The sequence below is a fragment of the Vipera ursinii genome, assembly GCF_947247035.1.
Source record: "Vipera ursinii genome assembly, chromosome: Z".
Lineage (NCBI taxonomy): Eukaryota > Metazoa > Chordata > Lepidosauria > Squamata > Viperidae > Vipera > Vipera ursinii.
In genome coordinates this window covers 91,576,384-91,596,585 of record NC_139517.1, presented here as the reverse complement: position 1 = coordinate 91,596,585, position 20,202 = coordinate 91,576,384, and the positions used below count along the sequence as shown (strand labels likewise).

The following is a 20,202-nucleotide window of genomic DNA, read 5'->3' as shown; positions in this document are numbered from 1 at the left end:
GACAGGGGCATAATAAATTTTAATTTAATTATAATTCCATTTATATCCCGCCCTTCTCCGAAGACTCAGGGCGGCTTACAAGCTTAGCAGTAGCCTTCATTCTATGTATATGCCTGCTTATTAGGGCTTTCACACACACCCCAAGCGGCATTATTACAAAGTCAGCTTAATTGCCCCCAACAATCTGGGTCCTCATTTTATCTACCTCGGAAGGATGAAAGGCTGAGTCAACCTTGAGCCTGGTGGGATGCGAACCTGTACTAATTGCAGGCAGCTGGTGTTACTTAAGGAGGCATTAGCCCACTGCTCCACCAAGGCTATTTAGTTGTGTTTATGACAAAATTCAATACCATTCTAATAGAAAAACAGAATTGGAAGGGATCTTGGAGGTCTTCTAATTCAGCCCCCTGCTCAAGCAGGAAACCCTATAACATTTCAGACAAATGGCTGTCCAATATCTTGTTATAAACCTCCAGTGTTGGAGCACCCACAACTTCTGGAGGCAAGTTGTTCCAGTGGTTAATTGTTCTGTCAGGAAATTTTTCCTTAGTTCTAAGTTGGCTCTCTCCTTGATTAGTTTACATCCATTGCTTCTTGTTCTGTCTTCAGTGCTTTGGAGAATAGCTTGGCTCCCTCTTGTTTGTGGCAACCCCTGAGGTATTGGAACACTGCTATCATATCAATCCACTAGTCCTTCTTTTCATTAAACTAGCCATGCCCAATTCCTGTAATCATTCTTCATATATTTTAGCCTCCAGTTCCTTAATCATCTATGTTGCTCTTCTCTGCATTCTTTCTAGAGTCTCAACATCTTTTTTTGTATCTTGGAGACCAAAACTGGATGTAATATTCCAAGTGTGATCTTGATTCTATCCTTCTGAATGATAATTCAGAATTATTAGAATTACATCTTTTTCCTAGTTTTAATGAACTTCCCAGGCACAATAGGATTAGCATACACTCAAAAGCATATAATACTTCACATAATCTTGATCCCTCTGTTAATGCAGCCTAGGACTGCATTAGGCTTTTTTGGCAACTGCAGGACACTGCTGGCTCATATTTAATTATCAGTTAGGATGCCAAGATCCCTCTATTGAACCAGATTCCATCAATTCTGTACCTGTGAATTTGGTTTTTCTTACCTAAATGTAGAATTTTACTTTTGTCACCATTGAATTTCATTTTGTTAGATAAGCCCAGTGTTCAAGTCTCTTGAGATCTTTTGTATTTTGAGCATACCTTCTGCAGTTTTGACTATTCCTACCAATTTGGTGTGATCTGCAAATTTGATGAGTTCCCATTCCACCTCCTCGTCTAAATCATTGCTGATGATATTAAAGAGTATTGGGTCTAAGACAGAGATTTGGGGTACAGTGCTGCATATTTCCCTCCATGTAGATGCAGTTCCATTAAGGACTATATATTGAGTCTGTTTGGTCAGCCAGTTTCGAATCCATCTAATGGTAATCCTGTCTAATCCACATTTTTCTATTCTATCAAGTAGTAAATTGTGGTCTACTTTATCAAATGCTTTACCTGAAGTAAATTATATTCACAGCATTTCTCTGGTCCGCTAATTGTATCATAATCTCAAGGAATACAATAAGATTTGTCTGACATGATCTTTTTCACAAAGCCATGTTGGCTTCTGGTTTCTAGATGTTCACAGATTTGTTGCTTGATTATCTTTTCCAGAATCTTCTCAGGTATTGATATCTGGTTAATATGTCTGTAGTTTCCTGGATCCATTTCTTTTTCCTTTTTTGAAGATGAGAAATACATCAGATTTTTTCCAATCATCTGGTAGTTCCCCAGTGCACCAGGATATAATAATAATAATAATAATAATAATAATAATAATAATAATAATAATAATAATAATAGTAATAATAATAATAATAATAATAATAATAATAATAATAATAATAATAATAATAAGAAGAAGAAGAAGAAGAAGAAGAAGAAGAAGAGCGCTTTGGGTGCAATCCCAAAACAACTGGAGCACCACTTGAACACCATTGGCATTGACAAGTTAACCATTAGTCAATTGCAAGAGGCAGCCTTACTAGGAACTGCTTCCATCCTGCAACGATATCTATAATACCATCAAACAACCACATCTGCCTATCCCAGGTCCTTGGTAAGGACTCGATAGGTAGACAAAAATGCCAAATCTAGTCTGAACATCTGGCTGACAGTGAGAAGAAGAAGAAGAAGAAGAAGAAGAAGAAGAAGAAGAAGAAGAAGAAGAAGAAGAAGAAGAAGAAGAAGAAGAAGTAATAGTGTCTGTATATATAGCCAAGATATTGCAATGGAGTTTGGCTTGGACAAATGTGCCACACTTACTCTCAAACAAGGAAAAATAGTGAAAACTGAAGGAATCAAGATGCCCCACGAAAATAACATTAAGAGTCTGGATGTGGAAGATTACTACAAATGCTTGGATATCCTTCAAGCTGACAATATCACTGAAGTCAAGAAAAAGATTAGAGGTGAATACATCAAGAGAGTGAAGAAGATCTTAAAGTCCAAACTCAATGGAGCAAATACCATGAAGGCAATCAACACCTGGGCAATTCCAGTCATTAGATACACAGCTGGAATAGTGGACTGGACTCAAGCAGAACTAAAAGCAATGGATAGGAAGACCAGAAAAATAATGACAATGAATCATGCCCTTCATCCACGCAGTGACATTGACAGACTCTATCTACCAAGGCAAATAGGTGGACGTGGAATGCTGCAAGTACATCAGATGGTTGAAGAAGAAAAAATGGCTTTGGAAGAATATCTGAAGGACAATGATGAAGATGCACTGAAATAAGTATATCAGGAAGGCTTACTGACTACTGGAGAGACCAAACTGACCTACAAGAAAGACCAAATGAAGAACAGAATAGAGGTATGGGAAGACAAAGTACTACATGGCCAATACATTAAAAAAAATGGCTGGGAAAGCATGACAATGGCTAAGAGCAGGAAAGTTGAAGAAAGAGACCGAGGGACTAATTCTGGCTGCACAAGACCAAGCCTTAAGGACAAATGCATACAAAGTCAAAATTGAGAAGACAGTAACAGACAGTAAGTGCCGCCTATGCAAAGAAGCTGAAGAAACAATGGACCACCTGGTAAGCTGCTGCAAGAAAATCGCACAGACTGACTACAAGCAGTGGCATGACAAAGTAGCAAGAATGGTGCATCGGAAGATCTGCAAGAAATATCATTTGCCTTTAAGCAAGAACTTTGTGGGATCATAAAATAGAGAAAATCATAGAAAATGATAAAATTAAACTGCTCTGGGACTTCACAATTCAAACAAACAAGTACCTGCAACATAACATCTCAGACTTAACAAATGTCGATAAGAAAGACAAAAATGTCTGGATAGTGGATGTGGCAGTCCCTGGAGACATCAGAATAGACGAGAAAGAACTGGAGAAGATAACAAAATACAAAGACCTACAAATAGAAATATAAAGACTGTGGCAAAGGCAAGCAAGGGTAGTACCAATAGTAATAGGCTCCTTGGGTGCAATCCCAAAACAACTGGAGCACCACTTGAACACCATTGGCATTGACAAATTTGCCATTAGTCAATTGCAAAAGGTGGCCTTACTAGGAACTGCTTCCATCCTGCGACAATATCTATAATACCATCAAACATCCACATCTGCCTATCCCAGGTCCTTGGTAAGGACTCGATAGGTAGACAAAAATGCCAAATCCAGTCTGAACACCTGGCTGACTGTGCGATGATCAATAACAACAACAACAACAACAACAATGACAACAACAATGTTGGAAGGGACCTTGAGGGCTTCTAGTCCAATGCCCTGCTCAGGCAGGGAATCCTATACCATTTCAGACAAATGGTTGTCCAGTCTCTTCTTAAAAACTTCCAGTGTTGGAGCATTCACAATTTCTGGGGGCAGGTTGTTCACTTCTGGAGACAGGTTGTTCAGTGGTTCTTATATCACATCTGCCAATTCCTTCACAAACTTGGGATGTAAACCATCTAGTCCTGGTTATTTGAACTCATCTAGAGCAGGGTATCAAACTGCCAGCGCGCAGGCCGGATGTGTCACTGGGAAACCGCGCCCACCCCATTGCCAGCAATGGGGAAAAAGCGCTGATACATTGTGTGATATCGCATAACGTTGCGAGTTTGACATGTCTGATCTAGAGAGTATAGGTGTTCTCTTACCGTTTTCTAGCTTATTTTGACTTTTTTTTCCTTTTGTGTAAAGACAAATGAAAAAAATGAGTAAAGCAGTTCTGCTTTCTCCTTGCTACTCGTCACCTTCTTGCCATTTTCTCCCATTAATGGATTAATAATTTCCTTCATTTTATTTCTTGTTATTTGCATGTTGAAATAAGCTTTTTTGTTATTTTTTACTTTTATCACAAGCCTTAGCTCTCTTGACTTCATCTTTGCAGGTTTTGGCTATTTTGTGATATTCTTCCTTTGCTATATACCCCTCTTTCCCCTTTTATACTTCTAGTCTTTCAGTTTATCATCACTTTGTGGAGCCATGCTTGTTTCTTTTGAGATGTCTTATTTTTCTTCTTCACTGAAATTGTGCTAGACTGGGCTTTTATAATCACACTTTTCAAATGTCCCAAACTTCTTTGGTTGTTTTCCCCTTGAGAATTCTCCTCCATGGAATCCTTCCCAAGCTGTCTCTAAGTTTATTGAAATCAGCTCTCTTAAAGTCCAAGACTCCAGTTTCATTTTGTTCTATTGCTTGTGCTGTTGAATTCCAATACAGCATGATTACTCCACTCAACTGTAACTTCAACACCTTCTATTATTCCTTCTCTTTTAATAAGAATTAAGTCCAGTATGGCTGACTCTCTGGTTCCTTTTTTTACTTTTTGGGGGATAAAATTGTCTGCTAGGTTTGTCAGGAATCTGTTTGATTTTCCATTAAGTGCAGAGTTTGTCTTCAGTTGATGTCAGGGTAGTTAATTCCTTATTAGTATTGTGATGTGCTTCCTACATGTTTTAACTAACTGTCTAGCAAAAAGTTCATTAATTTCTTCAGCTTCATTGGGTGGCCTGTAGTATACACCTATGACAATGTTATCCTTTTTAATTCTTACGCATTTAAGACGGTTTTCATCATTCTGCTATATTTCTACAGAGATGTAGTTATTTCTTATATATAGCGCAACTCCATCTACTCTTTTATTAGGTATATTTCTTTTTCAATCAGTTTAAATACCTTTAGCTTTATATTCCAGTCAAGGGTTTCATCCCATCAAGATTCTGTAATGGCAACAATATCATATTTACCTGAATTTCTAGTTTTGTTTATTCTTCATACTTTGTGCGTTGATGTATAGGCGTTTGAGTCCTTTTTGACTGACCCTGCACTGTTTTCTATATAACCTGTTTTGTTCCTCTTCTTCCTTACCATCTATTTGATTAGTGCCCGCGGTATGGCACACACTATCAAAAGCTTGATTTTTCTTAACAGCAACATTAATATTCTTAACTACACAAACAACTGTGCTAAAAACACTGACAACCCTATGCATGATGACCTATAAAGCCCTAAATGGCTTGGGTCTGGGATATCTGAGGGAACACCTGCTGCCGGCATCAAGTTCCCTTCGTCCAGTGCGCTCCCACAGGGAGGGTCTTCTCAGGGTGCTGCCGGTTAAAGATTGCCGGCGGGTAACACCCAGGGATAGGGCCTTCTCATTGGGGGCGCCTGCCCTTTGGAACCAGCTGCCAGTGGAGCTGAGGACTGCCCCCGACCTCCGTTCATTCCGCCGGGGCCTGAAGACCTGGCTCTTCGAGCTCTCTGGCCCAGGCTGAGGATTAATTTTATTTTAACTGGGGTTTTATTTGGCAGGGACACATATATTTTTTTTTCTTTTTAAATCTGTTTTTAACTTTTGTATTTCGGTTTTTTAATTACCCTGTAAACCGCCCCGAGTCCTTCGGGAAAGGGCGGTATAGAAATGTAATAAAATAAATAAATAAATAAATTATTTTCCCTTTGGACAGCACATTTATGTATGCTTTGATTCTTTTGCTCACTGGGATTTTGTTATCAGTATGTCTACATTATGCACATATTCTGGATCTTGACTTTCTTTAAAAAATAATAAAATTATTGATAGTCAACTCCATCTCATGGATTTCCAAGGGATGTTTTCCTGTAATCCAGTCCTTTCCTTAGGGAAAATGTACTAATTTTTCATGCAGAAGTATTTTTTCTGGCTGGTAATTTTCTGTAATGATTAATAAATGTTGCAGCTATTACTTGGCAATCAATAATACATCATCAGTTTCGAGGTACTGTGCTAACAACCTATCATTTTTAATGCCCACTAAAATACACTTCAAAATGAGTAATTTAATTCTTGTCAGTACAAAATGAACATTATGGTAACCATTTTAAAATATTTTTTCTAAGTTTATCCATGAAAACATTTTGTATTGTTAAAAATCTGGGAAATATTTCAATTTTAAATCTTAGTTTCTAATATATAATCAAGATTTCTCTTGATGTAATCAGAAGACTTGCATTTGCTTAAAAATAGACAGATAAACTATGTTTTCTAAATAGCGGCTGAGGAGACTTTCCCTTGCAACTACCTTTTTGACATGATTCATGTTCTGTTTAAAAAGAACAACATAAAAATATATTTGTTAATTCTAGCCTTAAATATATTCATTATAATAGCCTTAAAATCATACTCTTAAAAATCACAATTCCTCAACTTGGATAAAATGGGATAAAAGTCATATTAAACTTTTTTTCAGAGGGACCAGATGGAAAACAAGAAATAAAGAAATATAAGGGGAACTTCATTTCTAATCCTTTAACCACATTGAGTAAAACAGGCTAAATCTTTGAAAAATATCATAAAAATCATTTTGGATATGCTCATGGAAACAGTTTTAATATTTTTTTCATATAGTTGAAATAAATAGCAACATGGCCCTTTGAATAATTTCTTAGCCTCTTATCTTATAAAAATAAACATTTATGCACTAGCATAAATTAACAATAAAGTTGTAACTTCGTGAATAATATTTTCTTTGAGTCACTTCAGGGTGTTAAGAAAATTCTGTGATAAGAAGTAAAGGTTTTTTAAGGCTACCACAGTCAGATAGTACCATATTAATGGAAGCCAACCACATCAGCAGACACCCCAACTAGAGAGAGAGAGAAAACACAGCAGGAGAAAACATAAGATTGGGAGAAAGGGTATTCAAGTTCAACTTCAGAAACTCTAGAAGAAAGAAGCAGCAGTGGTGAAACAGGCCTTGAAATACCTGAAGGAGGTGGGTGATAGCAGCTGAAGGCAACTTAAAGAAAAATAGGAAGCATGTTAAGAGTACTAGCCATTACCTCTGTTACAACACCACGACATGCAAGCAAGAATCAATCAGAACTGATCAGAAGGAGCTATGCCAGAGTGACCAACCCAAACAGTGACAAGTGAGAGTGGGTTAAAGAAAAGATCAAGCTTGAGCAGGCCAAGGTCAGATGCAACAAGTGACCAAGAGGGGCAAACCAGAACAGTCTGGGCCAAAGGACTATCACCACAAAGCCAAAGCCAGGAGAACCAGAGCTTCATGTAGCAAAAGCAAGAACAGGTTAGTTCATTTAGTGACGGAAGTTACAATGGCACTGAAAAAAGTGATTTATGACCATTTTTGACACTTACAATTGTTGCAGCATCCCCATGGTTACATGATTTACTTTTACAAGCTTGACAACTGGCTCACATTTAGGATGGTTGCATTGTCCTGAAATCATGTGATCCCTTTTGTAACCTTCTGACAAGCAAAGTCAATGGGGAAGCCAGACTCACTTAGCAACCGTGTTATTAATTTAAGAACTGCAGTGATTCACTTAACAAATATGGCAAGAAAAGTCATAAAATGGGGCAAAACTCACTTAACAAATTTCTCACTTAACAACATAAATTTTGGGCTTAATTGTGGTCATAAGTTGAGGATTACCTGTACTAGAAGATGTGGCATTGGGGATGATATCAGAAAATACTCCAATCAATCCGAGCACTGCAGTAGTGATATCTAACTAAAACAGTAGGCAATAGCCAAAAGATGGTTGGTGTTATGTCATGGGCTCTGATGAGCAGGAACAAGAACACACAGATGAGTACAGACAAACACATACTTTCTTTAAGCAGAAACTGTACTGAGAGATTGGAGTCACCCTGCTTCAATATATAGCCAGGTATGGTATTAACCAATCGGATTGAAGCTATACTTGCCACCCAAAGTTAACCAATGGCAGGACCGGAGACGTTCTATCTAGGTTGCTGGAGAACCGTTAGTTCTCCAGCAATTCACGTGGTGATATTCCAAAAGCCCAGTACATAACACCCCTCCCTCCTAAGATCAGGCTATACTACGCTAAACTAAACTAAAATAATATTAAACAATAATAAATGTGATGTTTTGTTAAGCCAAGGTAGTTAGAAGTCAATACACGACCTTCTCAGATGTGCCTTGTAGAGTGGACTACAATGAAATTAAAGAACAATATGTCAATGCAATATACTACAAGAGATAAAACAACATCTCAATGAGCATGCCTTACGGCAGTTACAATTTACCCCCAATTTCTGTAGGTAGTGGCAAAATGTCATACAATTACACATCACTTTATTTTTCAACATAAGATATACTGGGGGTTTATGTGGTCTGGATGAACGCAGTTCCAGTCACTTTGTGGTCTACCAGCTTACCCGGTGGGCTGGGTAGACCCATGTTCCCCTGAGCTCCTGTGTCCAGGGGAGTTGAATTGCTCTGGCTGGCCTCTTCTGTTGGGCCCACCCCAAAGTCTGACTGTTTAGCAGAGTAGGCACAATGGTCGCTGAGATTCGGCTGGTTTGCCTGGTCAGGGGTTCCGTGTTGCACTTCTGAGCTGCCATGTTCCTCTTCTGGATCAAATTCCACTGAAGAAGGAAAGCCCTGGTGGTACTGGTGTGAGCTGGACTGGATGCCAGCTTGAGGACCTCGGGAGGGACTTGTGCCATAGTCCTCACTTAGTGACCACTCTGGGAATCTTTTTCTAAGTTGGTCAATATGTCTTCTGACCAGTCGCCCTCCCTCCAACCCCACTTTGTAAGATAGGGGTCCAGATTCTTTGACCACCTGATCAGGAACCCACAAGTTTCCAGGCCCATAGTTTCTGGCCCAAACCCAATCACCTGTTTGCAGCCCCCTCAGGGGTTTTGGTTTAGAGGCTTCGTATGCCACTCTGTCTGGATGCAACCTGTCCAGTTTAGTAATTAATCGCCTTCCCCAACGAAGCTCAGCAGGATGTTTTCCTGTGGGTGTGCAGGGTGTAGTGTGTTGACAGAGCAAGAAATCTGCCAGTCTATGGTGCCAGTCACCTGTGATGATGCGCTTGAGTGCCTCCTTTGTTGTCCTCACCATGCGTTCGGCTTGTCCATTCGTAGAGGTGTGAAATGGTGCAGACGTAGCATGTCTGATGAGGCTAGCTCTGAGAAAAGCCTGAAACTCAGCAGCAGTGAATTGAGCCCCATTATCAGAAACCAAAACATCAGGCAACCCATGTGTTGCAAAGAGTTTTCTCAGCATCTGGATGCTCCTAGAAGTAGTCATATTAGGAACTGGAACTACTTCCAGCCATTTTGAGTGGCTATCCACTAGGATCATAAAAAGCTGTCCTTGGAAGGGCCCAGCATAGTCAATATGAACCCTAGACCAGGGGTATGTGTTTCTTCCCATCTATAAACTGAGGCCTGCGGCATTTCAGGCCTAGACCTCTGACAGGTATAGCAACCATGGGCTTGATCCTCCACAGCCTTATCCAGGCCAGGCCACCAAAGGTAGCTTCTAGCCAAAGCTTTCATCCGTACAATGCCTGGATGGCCTTCATTTAAGGAATGTAAGACTCTGTCCCTCAATGATGTGGGAATAATAACTCTGTTGCCCCATAATATGCAGCCCTTATGTGCAGACAATTCATGTCTCCTGACAAAATAACTTTGGAACTCAGGACCTGGACTTTTTTCCAACCAGCCCGTGTGTACCCATGACAATACTCTGCTCAGAATTATATCTGTAGCAGTCTCAGCAGCAATATCCCCAGCATGGAGGGGAAACTCAGGTAAATCCTGAATAGACAATATTTTAGCAGCAGAAGCTGGATCAGGATCCATCAGTGGCATTGGTAATCTTCTGAGGCCATCTGCATGGCCCATTTCCTTTCCAGGTTTGTGAACTAACTTAAATTTGTATGCAGCCAAAAATATAGACCATCTCAGCATTCTTGGAGACAGTATGTGGGGAGTTTGCTTATCTGTGGTGAATAAGCCCAAAAGGGGTTTGTGATCAACGAAGACAGTGAAATCCCTGCCATATAAATAATCATGAATTTTTTTTACTCCAGCCACTATGGCTAAGGCTTCTTTATCAATCTGTGCATAATTACGCTCAGCAGCAGATAAGGTTCTAGAATAGAATGCAATAGGAACTTGTTTCCCATTCTTCTCTATGTGGCTTAAGACTGCCCCCACCCCATAGGGAGATGCATCACATGCAAGACATACAGGTTTAGACTCAATGTAATGAGTTACAGTGGACTTTTCTGAAAGGAGGGCCTTTAGATCCTGGAAACTTTTTTTCATGTAATTCAGTCCACTTCCAAGGGGCTTTTTTATCAAATAACCTGTGGAGGGGCTCAGCTATTGCAGCCTTATGAGGTAGAAATGTGTGATAAAAATTCAACAGGCCCAAAAATGCTTGCAGCTCTGCTTTTGATTTTGGGCTAGGAGCCATTTTGATGGCCTTAACTTGTGACTTAGTGGGGTGAATCCCACTAGCATCGATACGGAAACCTAAGAATTCTGTTGAAGAAACCCCAATACTACATTTGTTTTTCTTTAACTTGAGGCCCATATCGTGTAGCCTTTGTAACACAGCCCTGAGCCTGTTGGCCAATACTTCTGGGGATTCCCTGGCAATGAGAACATCAATGAATTCCTTTAAGTGTGCGCTCCATAATTCCTTGGAAAATGCCCTGTGCAATGCTAACCCCAAATTGCAAGCATTTGACTTTGAATGCTCCTCTATGAGTCACTATAGTTTGAGCCGCGGCTGTGGCCTTGTCTACTGGCAGCTGCTGATACACCTGTGCTAAATCAAGTTTAGCAAAAATGGTTCCCCCTTGCAAAGAGGCTAAAATATGGCTGACTATCAGGACCGGGTATGCATGTTGATTTAAGGCTTTATTTACCGTGCATTTGTAGTCTGCACAAATGTGAACCTCCCTGTTGGGCTTTAGTGGGGTGACAATAGGAGTTTCCCATTCCCCCCCCATCAACAGGCTGCAATACACCTTGCTCTACTAACTTATCAATTTCAGAATCGATTTTATGTTTTAAGGCGAAAGGAACTCTGCAAGGTTTGACTCTTATCGGAACAACGTTAGGATCTAATTTAAAAGAAATGGGTGGCCCAGTATAAGTTCCTAGTTTTGACTCGAAAACATCTGCAAATTCCTCACAAACAGCCTTGAGGTCTGCTGTCTGTGTCCGGTTAATGCCTGTTATTTGAATGCCCAAAGCCTCAAACCAATCAAGTCCTATAAGAGATTGGAGTCCTCCTGCTTCAATATATAGCCAGGCCCTATGGTATTAACTAATCGGATTGAAGCTATACTTGCTGCCCAAAGTTGACCAATGGCAGGACCAGAGACGTCCTGTCTGGGTTGCTGGAGAACCATTAGTTCTCCAGCAATTCATGTGGTGATATTCCAAAAGCCCAGCACATAACAGTTGGTGTGTCTGGACTTGGGCTGGGATCACAGTTTTGGGTGTTGTTAGTTGCGAAGTCGTGTCTGACCTATCGCGACCCCATGGACAACATTCCTCCAGGCCTTCCCGTCCTCTACCATCTTCTGGAGTCCATTTAAGCTCTCTCCTACTGCTTCAATGACTCCATCCAGTCACCTCATTTTCTGTCGTCCCATTCTTCTCTTGCCTTCAACCTTTCCCAGCATTAGGCTCTTCTCCAGTGAGTCCTCCCTTCTCATTAGGTGGCCAAAGTAGGGATCACAATAGATAGAATTAAGATAGAACTTAAAATTGGGAGAGAATATTGAGGAGAGATTAAGGATGAAAATCTAAAAATATAAAAGAATTACAGAGAGAAAGTTGGAAATATTGTTCTTCAATTAGGAAAGGAAAGGGAAGAAGTATCTCCATGATAGTTTCCTTACCATTCATTGCATTTAAAATTTATTCTATAGTTCATTAAACAAGACTGGATCACAGTTAATATTTCACATTGTTCCATTCTCCAGTTAAAAGCTCTCAGAGGAGCTGGTGCAATTTTACTATGCAGACTGGTTCATACAATCAATACTATAAACAAATTTGGACCAGATACTTCATTACCCAGAAGAATTTCAATCAGGCTTTATAGCAGTTTTGCTTTTCCCCAGTATTATAATATTGTCTTTTCCTCCAATTGTTTTCTAAACTATTATTTACTAATGTCTTTCTCAAGAACATTTTTGAGACATTGAGTAAACTTTCTAACTATGTTACGTATAATAGAGCAAAATGCAACTAATGCCTGGCTCAGATAGAATGGTTGGAAAAAAATATAGTTTTCAATAATTTTACATTCTTGGCAAGTAAAAGGTCTGTATATTTTATACAGAGATTCTTTCTTTCTCTGCAAAAGATTTAGAGTCTTAAATGAATGGTTTGAAAATCCTCGATAAGATTTTAAAAAAAAAATTCTTGTGAGTGAAAAGTTCAGGGTAATACAACATTTTTGTAAAACAAGTTTGTCTTTTAGATTAATCTCTTCTAGGAGATTAATTTTCCATATCTATGCTGAATGTGCCAGGAAGCCAATAGAAAAGGATCAATTGTTCTGCTTGGGCTTGCAGTGGGCTACTTTATTACATCTCTAACCATCGAGTTAACACTGATGTCTCAGTCATTTATGATCAAGAACTTTAGGGCAAGGCATGTAGTTGCTCTGAAGCAATGGAAAAACTGTGAGTTTACACTCCAAACACCATTAACAATTTTTGTAAAATTGATGTTTTATGTAAACACGCATTTGTATAAAATAATCCACAAATATTTTTCCCCAATTGGTTGAATTTGATGGATTTCAAGAATGAAAGAATGAGATTATAGCGATAGGCCAGAAATGAGCAAGAAGAAAGAAGGAACCAATAACAAATTCAGAGGTTTAGAACATTTGTGTTGTGTGGTACTGATAAGCCTATAAGTTATCATATATGAAAATATGAAATGAACCACAATTAACCCATTCCTGATTTTAAAGGAACTGGACTACAATCTGTGCAAGCTCACATCATCATTTGAGAAGGCAACAGCAGAAAAAGTCAGATGCCAAGAAGAAGTTGGCCAAACCAATAACACTATAGAGCTAGCCAACAGACTTGTTAAAGGACTTCAGGCAAGTCAATATTACATTCATTCTCGTTTGTGTGGGGGGTGAGTGGGTGGGGTATGGGTGTGTGTGTGTGTGTGGGTGTGGAATACGCATTGGAATCCACCTTGCTTATTCATGCTTATCTGTTTAGCTTCTAAAGGTGTAGTGGTGTTCCTATTGATAGTTTCCTAAGACTTTCTAAGCATTTTGAAATGGGTTAAATATAATGATAGCATCCACTATATGTCATTTTATGTGCTTTATTCACCTAAGGATAGCATTATTCTCCACACAGTCACTTAGGAACATATATCTAAACCAATCTTCAAAGTTCTGATGCATCTGCAGGACAAAATCTTATTCGGTGCTAGTCTATTAATTTGATCAGCTTCATTACTTTTAATGCTGTGGTTTGAAAACCTAGCAGTCATCAGGTATAATTATTTTGGAGTGGCTGTTGGTTCTACCATTTCAAAGTAACTTGCCATCAATGCTGGGAAATTCTGTTGTCCATTTGCAGTTTAAAAATGTGCAAGACTAAACAAAGTTCTTTAGAACCAAGCCTTACCCAATATTTGATGACTTTTACCTTACAGTCAATATCAGCAATCAGTGCAATCTGAAATACAGAAGAGCAAATCAACTCCATGGCCTTGATTATATGTGGAGAATATTTCCATTTCACATGCATATCTCTATAGAAGATTAGGAGCCTTTTTCTACGCCAAAAGATATTTAGTCATATTCACAGTAACTGTTTTGCTATGCAAAAGTTGGGGTTAGATATACACCACAGTAAAGCATATATAGGTGATTCCAATTTTTTGATTCATTTATAATTAACTATGTTTGCCTACTTGCAAAATCAGTTTTTCAATTAGCTATAATACTTGGAAGTTCCTATCTCCGTTCTGCTTGCTTACGTTAAAAAGATAAGAAAAATCAGTCTGAAGACTTTGTATTGCTTTTTTAAAAATGTAGGTTGAATTCAAACTCTTACTTATTCACCAGATCTGTATATAGACCTGAACACTTTCTGACAGCATAGTCAGTCTCCAGGTAATATACATCGAGGCTAAACAAATGTCAGTTCAGAACTATTCACACACAATATATTTAACCTTTGGATTTTCATAAAAGCTATTAATTTTTTACTAAGAACCGAATGCATATCTAACCAAAATATTGATATGATATTTAGTGCTTCAATTACTTCTGTTGTAGAAAAGCAATGTTACATCAAATAGATGATTATTTAATACCCAATTTCTAGGCAACAGACCACACAATGCATATTAAATAAATACAAATCCATTAAAAATGAAGCTTTCTATTTTGTATATAATATATATTCAGAATATGATGAAAATTGAAAAGTGGTTTGTGGTTGAGCATGACAATTGGTCCATGTATTTCTCTGGAGTCCAGTTAGTGGTTATAATTTATTATATATTGATTCAGAGTGAATGAATAATAATGCTGCATGCAATGATACAATACTAGTGAAAGATGGGTGTGTAATTGATATAGCTTTTGTTTACAATGGTAAGAAAGTAATCTTTACAAAAGCTCTATGGTATTTTGTAAAAAATTAATTAATATTGAAAATCATACGGCAAGTTAAAGCAAACTTAGCTAGAAAAGCCAATGTAAGTTTAAATTAAAAATAACACTACATTTGTGATGACCTGTTAGTTACAGATCATATCCTCTAGATAATATATTTAAATGACAAAATTGTAAAATTTATCAGTAGCGTATAGCCTGTGTTTGAAAGGTTCTAGCCAAATAAAAGCTAGTTTCATGCCTTTCATTAGGTCCTGCAAAGGTATCTTACATGATACTTTTTCTGAGCCTCCCCTTTTTATTTCATTTGATAAAAACATTTATTACACAATAATGGGGTTTGTTTTTTCCTGTAGAGTACTGTTCAGTAAGCAAAGAAAAAGAGAAATTAATTGAGAGGACCAACTCCTTTCCTTGGAGAATTTTTTTTTAACTTCTAACAAGCATCAAGACTGATGATTTTGTCTATATAGAATTGACCTGGAAGCTCAACCATTCAGCCTAATAAATCAGGCAATTTATATTTAATCATTAACTAACTCCCGAGCTGAACAGCTGTTCAAAATTAGAAATGGGTCACCCCGGCCAGGATGATATTACAGGCAATCTATAATGCATTATAATAAAATTATAGTGATTTTTAACTGTCTGGAAATTTATTACACTGCATGTTCCAATTCTTAAACTCTTGTTAGCCAATGTCACTTGTGATTTATGATATTGGAATAGAACTGTAAAATTACTGAAGATTTTAATAGACAATCATTCTATGTTTAGTAAATCTTCAAATTTCAAAGCTAGTTTGAGAATGAGGTGGGGGGCACTTTATTGTTTATGTATTACCAGCCAATGACAACCAGGGGAGAGATGGATAAATCAAGAGTTCCTTACAAAATAATGAGTTTGTTGCTTGATTTGTTTCAGTTGATGATTTAAAGAAGAAACTGTTGTGCTCTGCAGAGAATAAGAATGCTTCAAAATTAAAATTTCAAAAAGTAATCTTTTTTAACTTTTGCTTATTCCTAGTACACAACTGTTCTACTTAATTAGTTGCTGAATTTTAGCAATTTCTTCAGAAAAACATTGAATAAATAGTTGCTATATCATTCGATTGAAAACCGTTATCAGTTTCTGCATTCAAATTCCCAATCATTGCTGGTCTTGAAAATATCTTTGTCTTTTAGCCTATCTGTCTCACAGTGCAAAAACAAAATTAAGAAATTGTGATCATGCTTTTTTTTTTACATTTCCCCCCAAGAAACCTAAGGCATGCCTGTTGAAGAAGTTTAAGGCATGTGTGCTATGCTCTTCACTGTAAAAGTAGGCTGAGAAGAATTAGCTAGGAATATGACTTTTTCTGATCTATCATATGGACCACAACTTCAGATTAATAACTTTAGGACAGATTAACTATTCTATCAAATATATCGTTACGAAAGCAATGAAGTAATATCTGAGGTAAGGTAAAGGTAAAGGTTCCCCCACACACGTGTGCTAGTCGTTTCCGACTCTAGGGGCCGGTGCTCATCTCCATTTCAAAGCCGAAGAGCCAGCGCTTGCCCGAGGACGTCTCCGTGGTCATGTGGCTGGCATGACTAGACACCAAAGGCGCACAGAATGCTGTTACCTTCCCACCGTAGTGGTCCCTATTTTTCTACTTGCATGTTTACATGCTTTCGAACTGCTAGGTTGGCAGAAGCTGGGAGCAGATATAATTCAGATAAACTTTTATTGTTGTACCTTTTGCTGTTATACCATGTGATTATTTATAGCAGGACCTTTTCTCTCTAATGTTAACATTTATCACCATTGAAATGAAGAAATTCCTGCTTACTGGCTGCTGTTGTTCAGAAATCAGTCTTCCCCATCTTTAAAATATCATAAGTATCTAGTACAGAACTCATAGAAAATAAGATGAAAAATGATCGGCATTCTTCACCCGGAACTTCCTCTCAGTAGAAGAAACAGCTATCACCTAACTGGAGCCAATAGTTCTCATTTGGGGATGCTACAGGCTGTTTTCTTGGGGTGAGGGGGAATGGATGAGATATGCACCTCATTTGTATATTCCCACATAGAAGGTGACCCTCTCCTATTGTTTGTCTTTCAGTCTGAAAATATTCGTTGGAGCCACTCAATTAAATCGTTTGAAGAACAAGAAATAACCGCATGTGGTGACATTTTGTTAACAGCTGCTTTTGTTTCTTATATTGGTCCCTTTACTAAACTTTATCGTCAAGAGCTAGTAGAACATATGTGGCTTCCATTTCTGAAATTGCAAAAAGTAAGTCTTTCCATTTTTTCTGCTTCCATATCTTGCTGGCATGTTTTTTAATGAAAATATATACAAATAATACATGGATATATTACTGCCAGCTGTTTTATTTCTGATACTCTGGTTCATGTTTTCTTGTGGCTTTAGTAAACATTATGCAACAGATTGTGAAAAATTTGAGAAAGAAACAGCAAGATCTTTAAAGATAAACAACAGATGGAAGAGCTTGTTAGTTTATCAAGTAAACAGCAGTTCAATCTGTGTGCAGAAAGCTCAGGAAGAAAAGTTTCAAAACTTGAAATAAACTCCATATTAACAAATTTACTCATAAATTAGGACTGAAACTTCCTACTATAGATTGCAGGATTCTGTCTCTTGCATCTAATTTTCACATTAAAATTCTTTACTGAAATCTTTGTGATTCTTGCTTCCTTGATTATGGTTTATTGTACAAGGTTTGACATTATGGAAAAATATTTTTTATTCAAGATTCCTATTCCAACAAGTACAGAGTTAGATCTGGTTGCCATGTTGACTGATGATGCAATGATAGCAACATGGAATAATGAAGGATTACCCAGTGATAAGATGTCAATAGAAAATGCTGCTATTTTAACAAACTGTGAACGCTGGCCACTTCTCATAGATCCTCAACTACAAGCAATTAAATGGATAAAGAATAAATATGGAACTGATCTTAAAATCATGACTCTAGGAGAGAAGGGGTAAGTACAGATTGTAGAACAGCATGACATATTTCCTGCCCACCCAAAGTCATTTACCACATGTAAAATAAAGTACATGTTGGGTGGGTGTTTCAGAGAGATTAATCTGAATTTATCAAATATGCCAATATTTTAATTATTTTCCAATGTGTCTGGTGTTATACTGTTTTACTGGATATCTAACTTGAGCATGATTTTTTTCTGTGTTGGAAGTAAAATCTGGTCCAGTTCTTATTTCAAGCCAGGAGAAAGACACAGGAGAAATAAATTGGAGGCAGGCTGCAGTTGGAAAGGATATCTCTGTTTATTTGGTAGCCAGAAACAACAGTGACAACAGCATGTTTCTGGGGTGGCTTAAAAATTGGGGTTGAGAGTAGAGGCAGGTTTATACAATTTGGGGAGGGGGGGGCTTTATGATTGAGATGTCTGTTCTTGAGCAAAACTATGTCCTTTAATATTTTAATGGCTGTTGCCAGATTCATATGGGATCATGTAGGAGTCATGACTGTCTCTAAAGGCAAAAGGGAAAATGCAAATCCTCTGAGATAATTTTATGAATAGAGTGGCCTGGCTTTATGAATGGATGCAAAATATCCATTCATAAAGCCTAGCATCTTCAGGCTTCTGCTTGAGACTGTTTTCCTATAACAAAAAGACTGGGGGTGATTTCTGCCTTTCTTAAGAAGATTTTTCTCCTCTTCTCCTTCTATTCTGCCTCTTTTAATATCAACAACTGAACAAGAAATTTTCTAAATTTGCTATAGGGATTTTCTTTAACTAAACTTTGCAGTTGTTGAAAGTGCCCCGGGTATGTTTCATATAAAAGTGTATGGTCTGATTGTTTTCAATGTTATGTTCAGCTTGAGGAGCAAAATATAGAAAATTAAGCCAGATAATTTGACTTCCTAACAAACGTGACAGGTGAGACCATGGGAAATGAAAGCATTGTGCAATTACTTCCACTTGTACTGATAATGGACATACAGAGTGGAAAAATTATCTATTATTGAGTAACAAATTGCTCAATTTATTTCATCTTGAATCACTCAAAATATCTGGTGGGAAGGAGATTAGCAATGCTTGAATTTTTGCTAGCGCTGTTTTTAGAAGTCCTATGGAGAGAATAAATAAATACATTCAGTTAACGCTTTTCATAGACCGTCTTGGACAAATTCCTGTTTTATTATTTTATTTAAGATTTTTGAAAACTATTGAAAGAACTTTGGCTTGTGGAGATGTTGTCCTGATTGAAAACCTGGGTGAGAAAATAGACCCTGTGCTCGATCCTTTGCTTGGAAGAAACACCATTAAAAAGGGAACGTAAGTACTTTTTGAAGAACAGAAAAGTAAAGAAGTGGTAATTGTGACTGTCTTTTTTCAAAAAGTATTGTTTTACGAACAATGTTATTTTTTTCTCATTACATTTTATTTTACATTCTAAGTTAAGGTGTCATTATAAGATATTTATATTAAAGAAAGTACTGTATATGGTTAAACAAAAACGTTGAAAAATATCTAGGTATAGTGCAGGAAGAGGAGGCAATTGTGCTATGAAAAAAGTGAGAAATTAGGGTTTATCTATAACAGGGGTGTCAAACTCAATTTCATTGAGGGCCGCATCAGCATTGCAGTTGCCCTCAGGGGGCCGGGTGGGTATGGCCAGGGTGGGTGTGGCCTACTGGGTGGGCGTGGCTAGAGTGCATATGGCCTACTGGGTGGGCGTGGCCAGCTCTACATCGTTTGCATCAAGGGTGCCTATGGGGGCCTGGGCAGAAGTGGAACAGATCTGAGGGTCTCTGGCAGAAGGAGGGTCTCTGGACCAGGACCAAGGCAGTGGGGGCCATTCCCTCACTGTTTCCAGGATGGCTTCGCGGGCCGCATGAAACCACTTCGTGGGCCGGATCTGGGCCCCGGGCCTTGTGTTTGACATGTCTGATCTATAAGGCAGACCTGGACATTTTATGGCCCCAAACCATATGGCTGTCTCTGGCTGGTCCATGTGAGGTCAATTAGAAATTAGAAATCAAATGTTAATAAGTATGTATACATGGAATACAAGTGTATTGCTCTTTTTTTTAAAAAAAAAAGGTGACTGCTATTTTTTTCAATTTACATATGTGCACATGTGCCTATGAACCTTCACAGTAAAGTGTTAGAGAATAGGTGTCTACAAGAGATGCTGACCTAGCTGT

The 20,202-nt window shown here is 38.1% G+C and overlaps 1 protein-coding gene across 1 annotated transcript in view; it reads left to right on the top strand.

Annotated features, from left to right (window-relative positions):
- Positions 1 to 20,202, top strand: part of DNAH11 (dynein axonemal heavy chain 11) — a gene marked incomplete at its 3' end in the record, with an annotated part of 228,403 nt that overhangs the window by 159,748 nt on the left and 48,453 nt on the right. Inside the window, 4 exon segments of the mRNA XM_083379026.1 lie at positions 13,334 to 13,468; positions 17,121 to 17,294; positions 17,775 to 18,010; positions 19,208 to 19,330. Coding sequence (XP_083235152.1) covers positions 13,334 to 13,468; positions 17,121 to 17,294; positions 17,775 to 18,010; positions 19,208 to 19,330 — 668 coding nt within the window.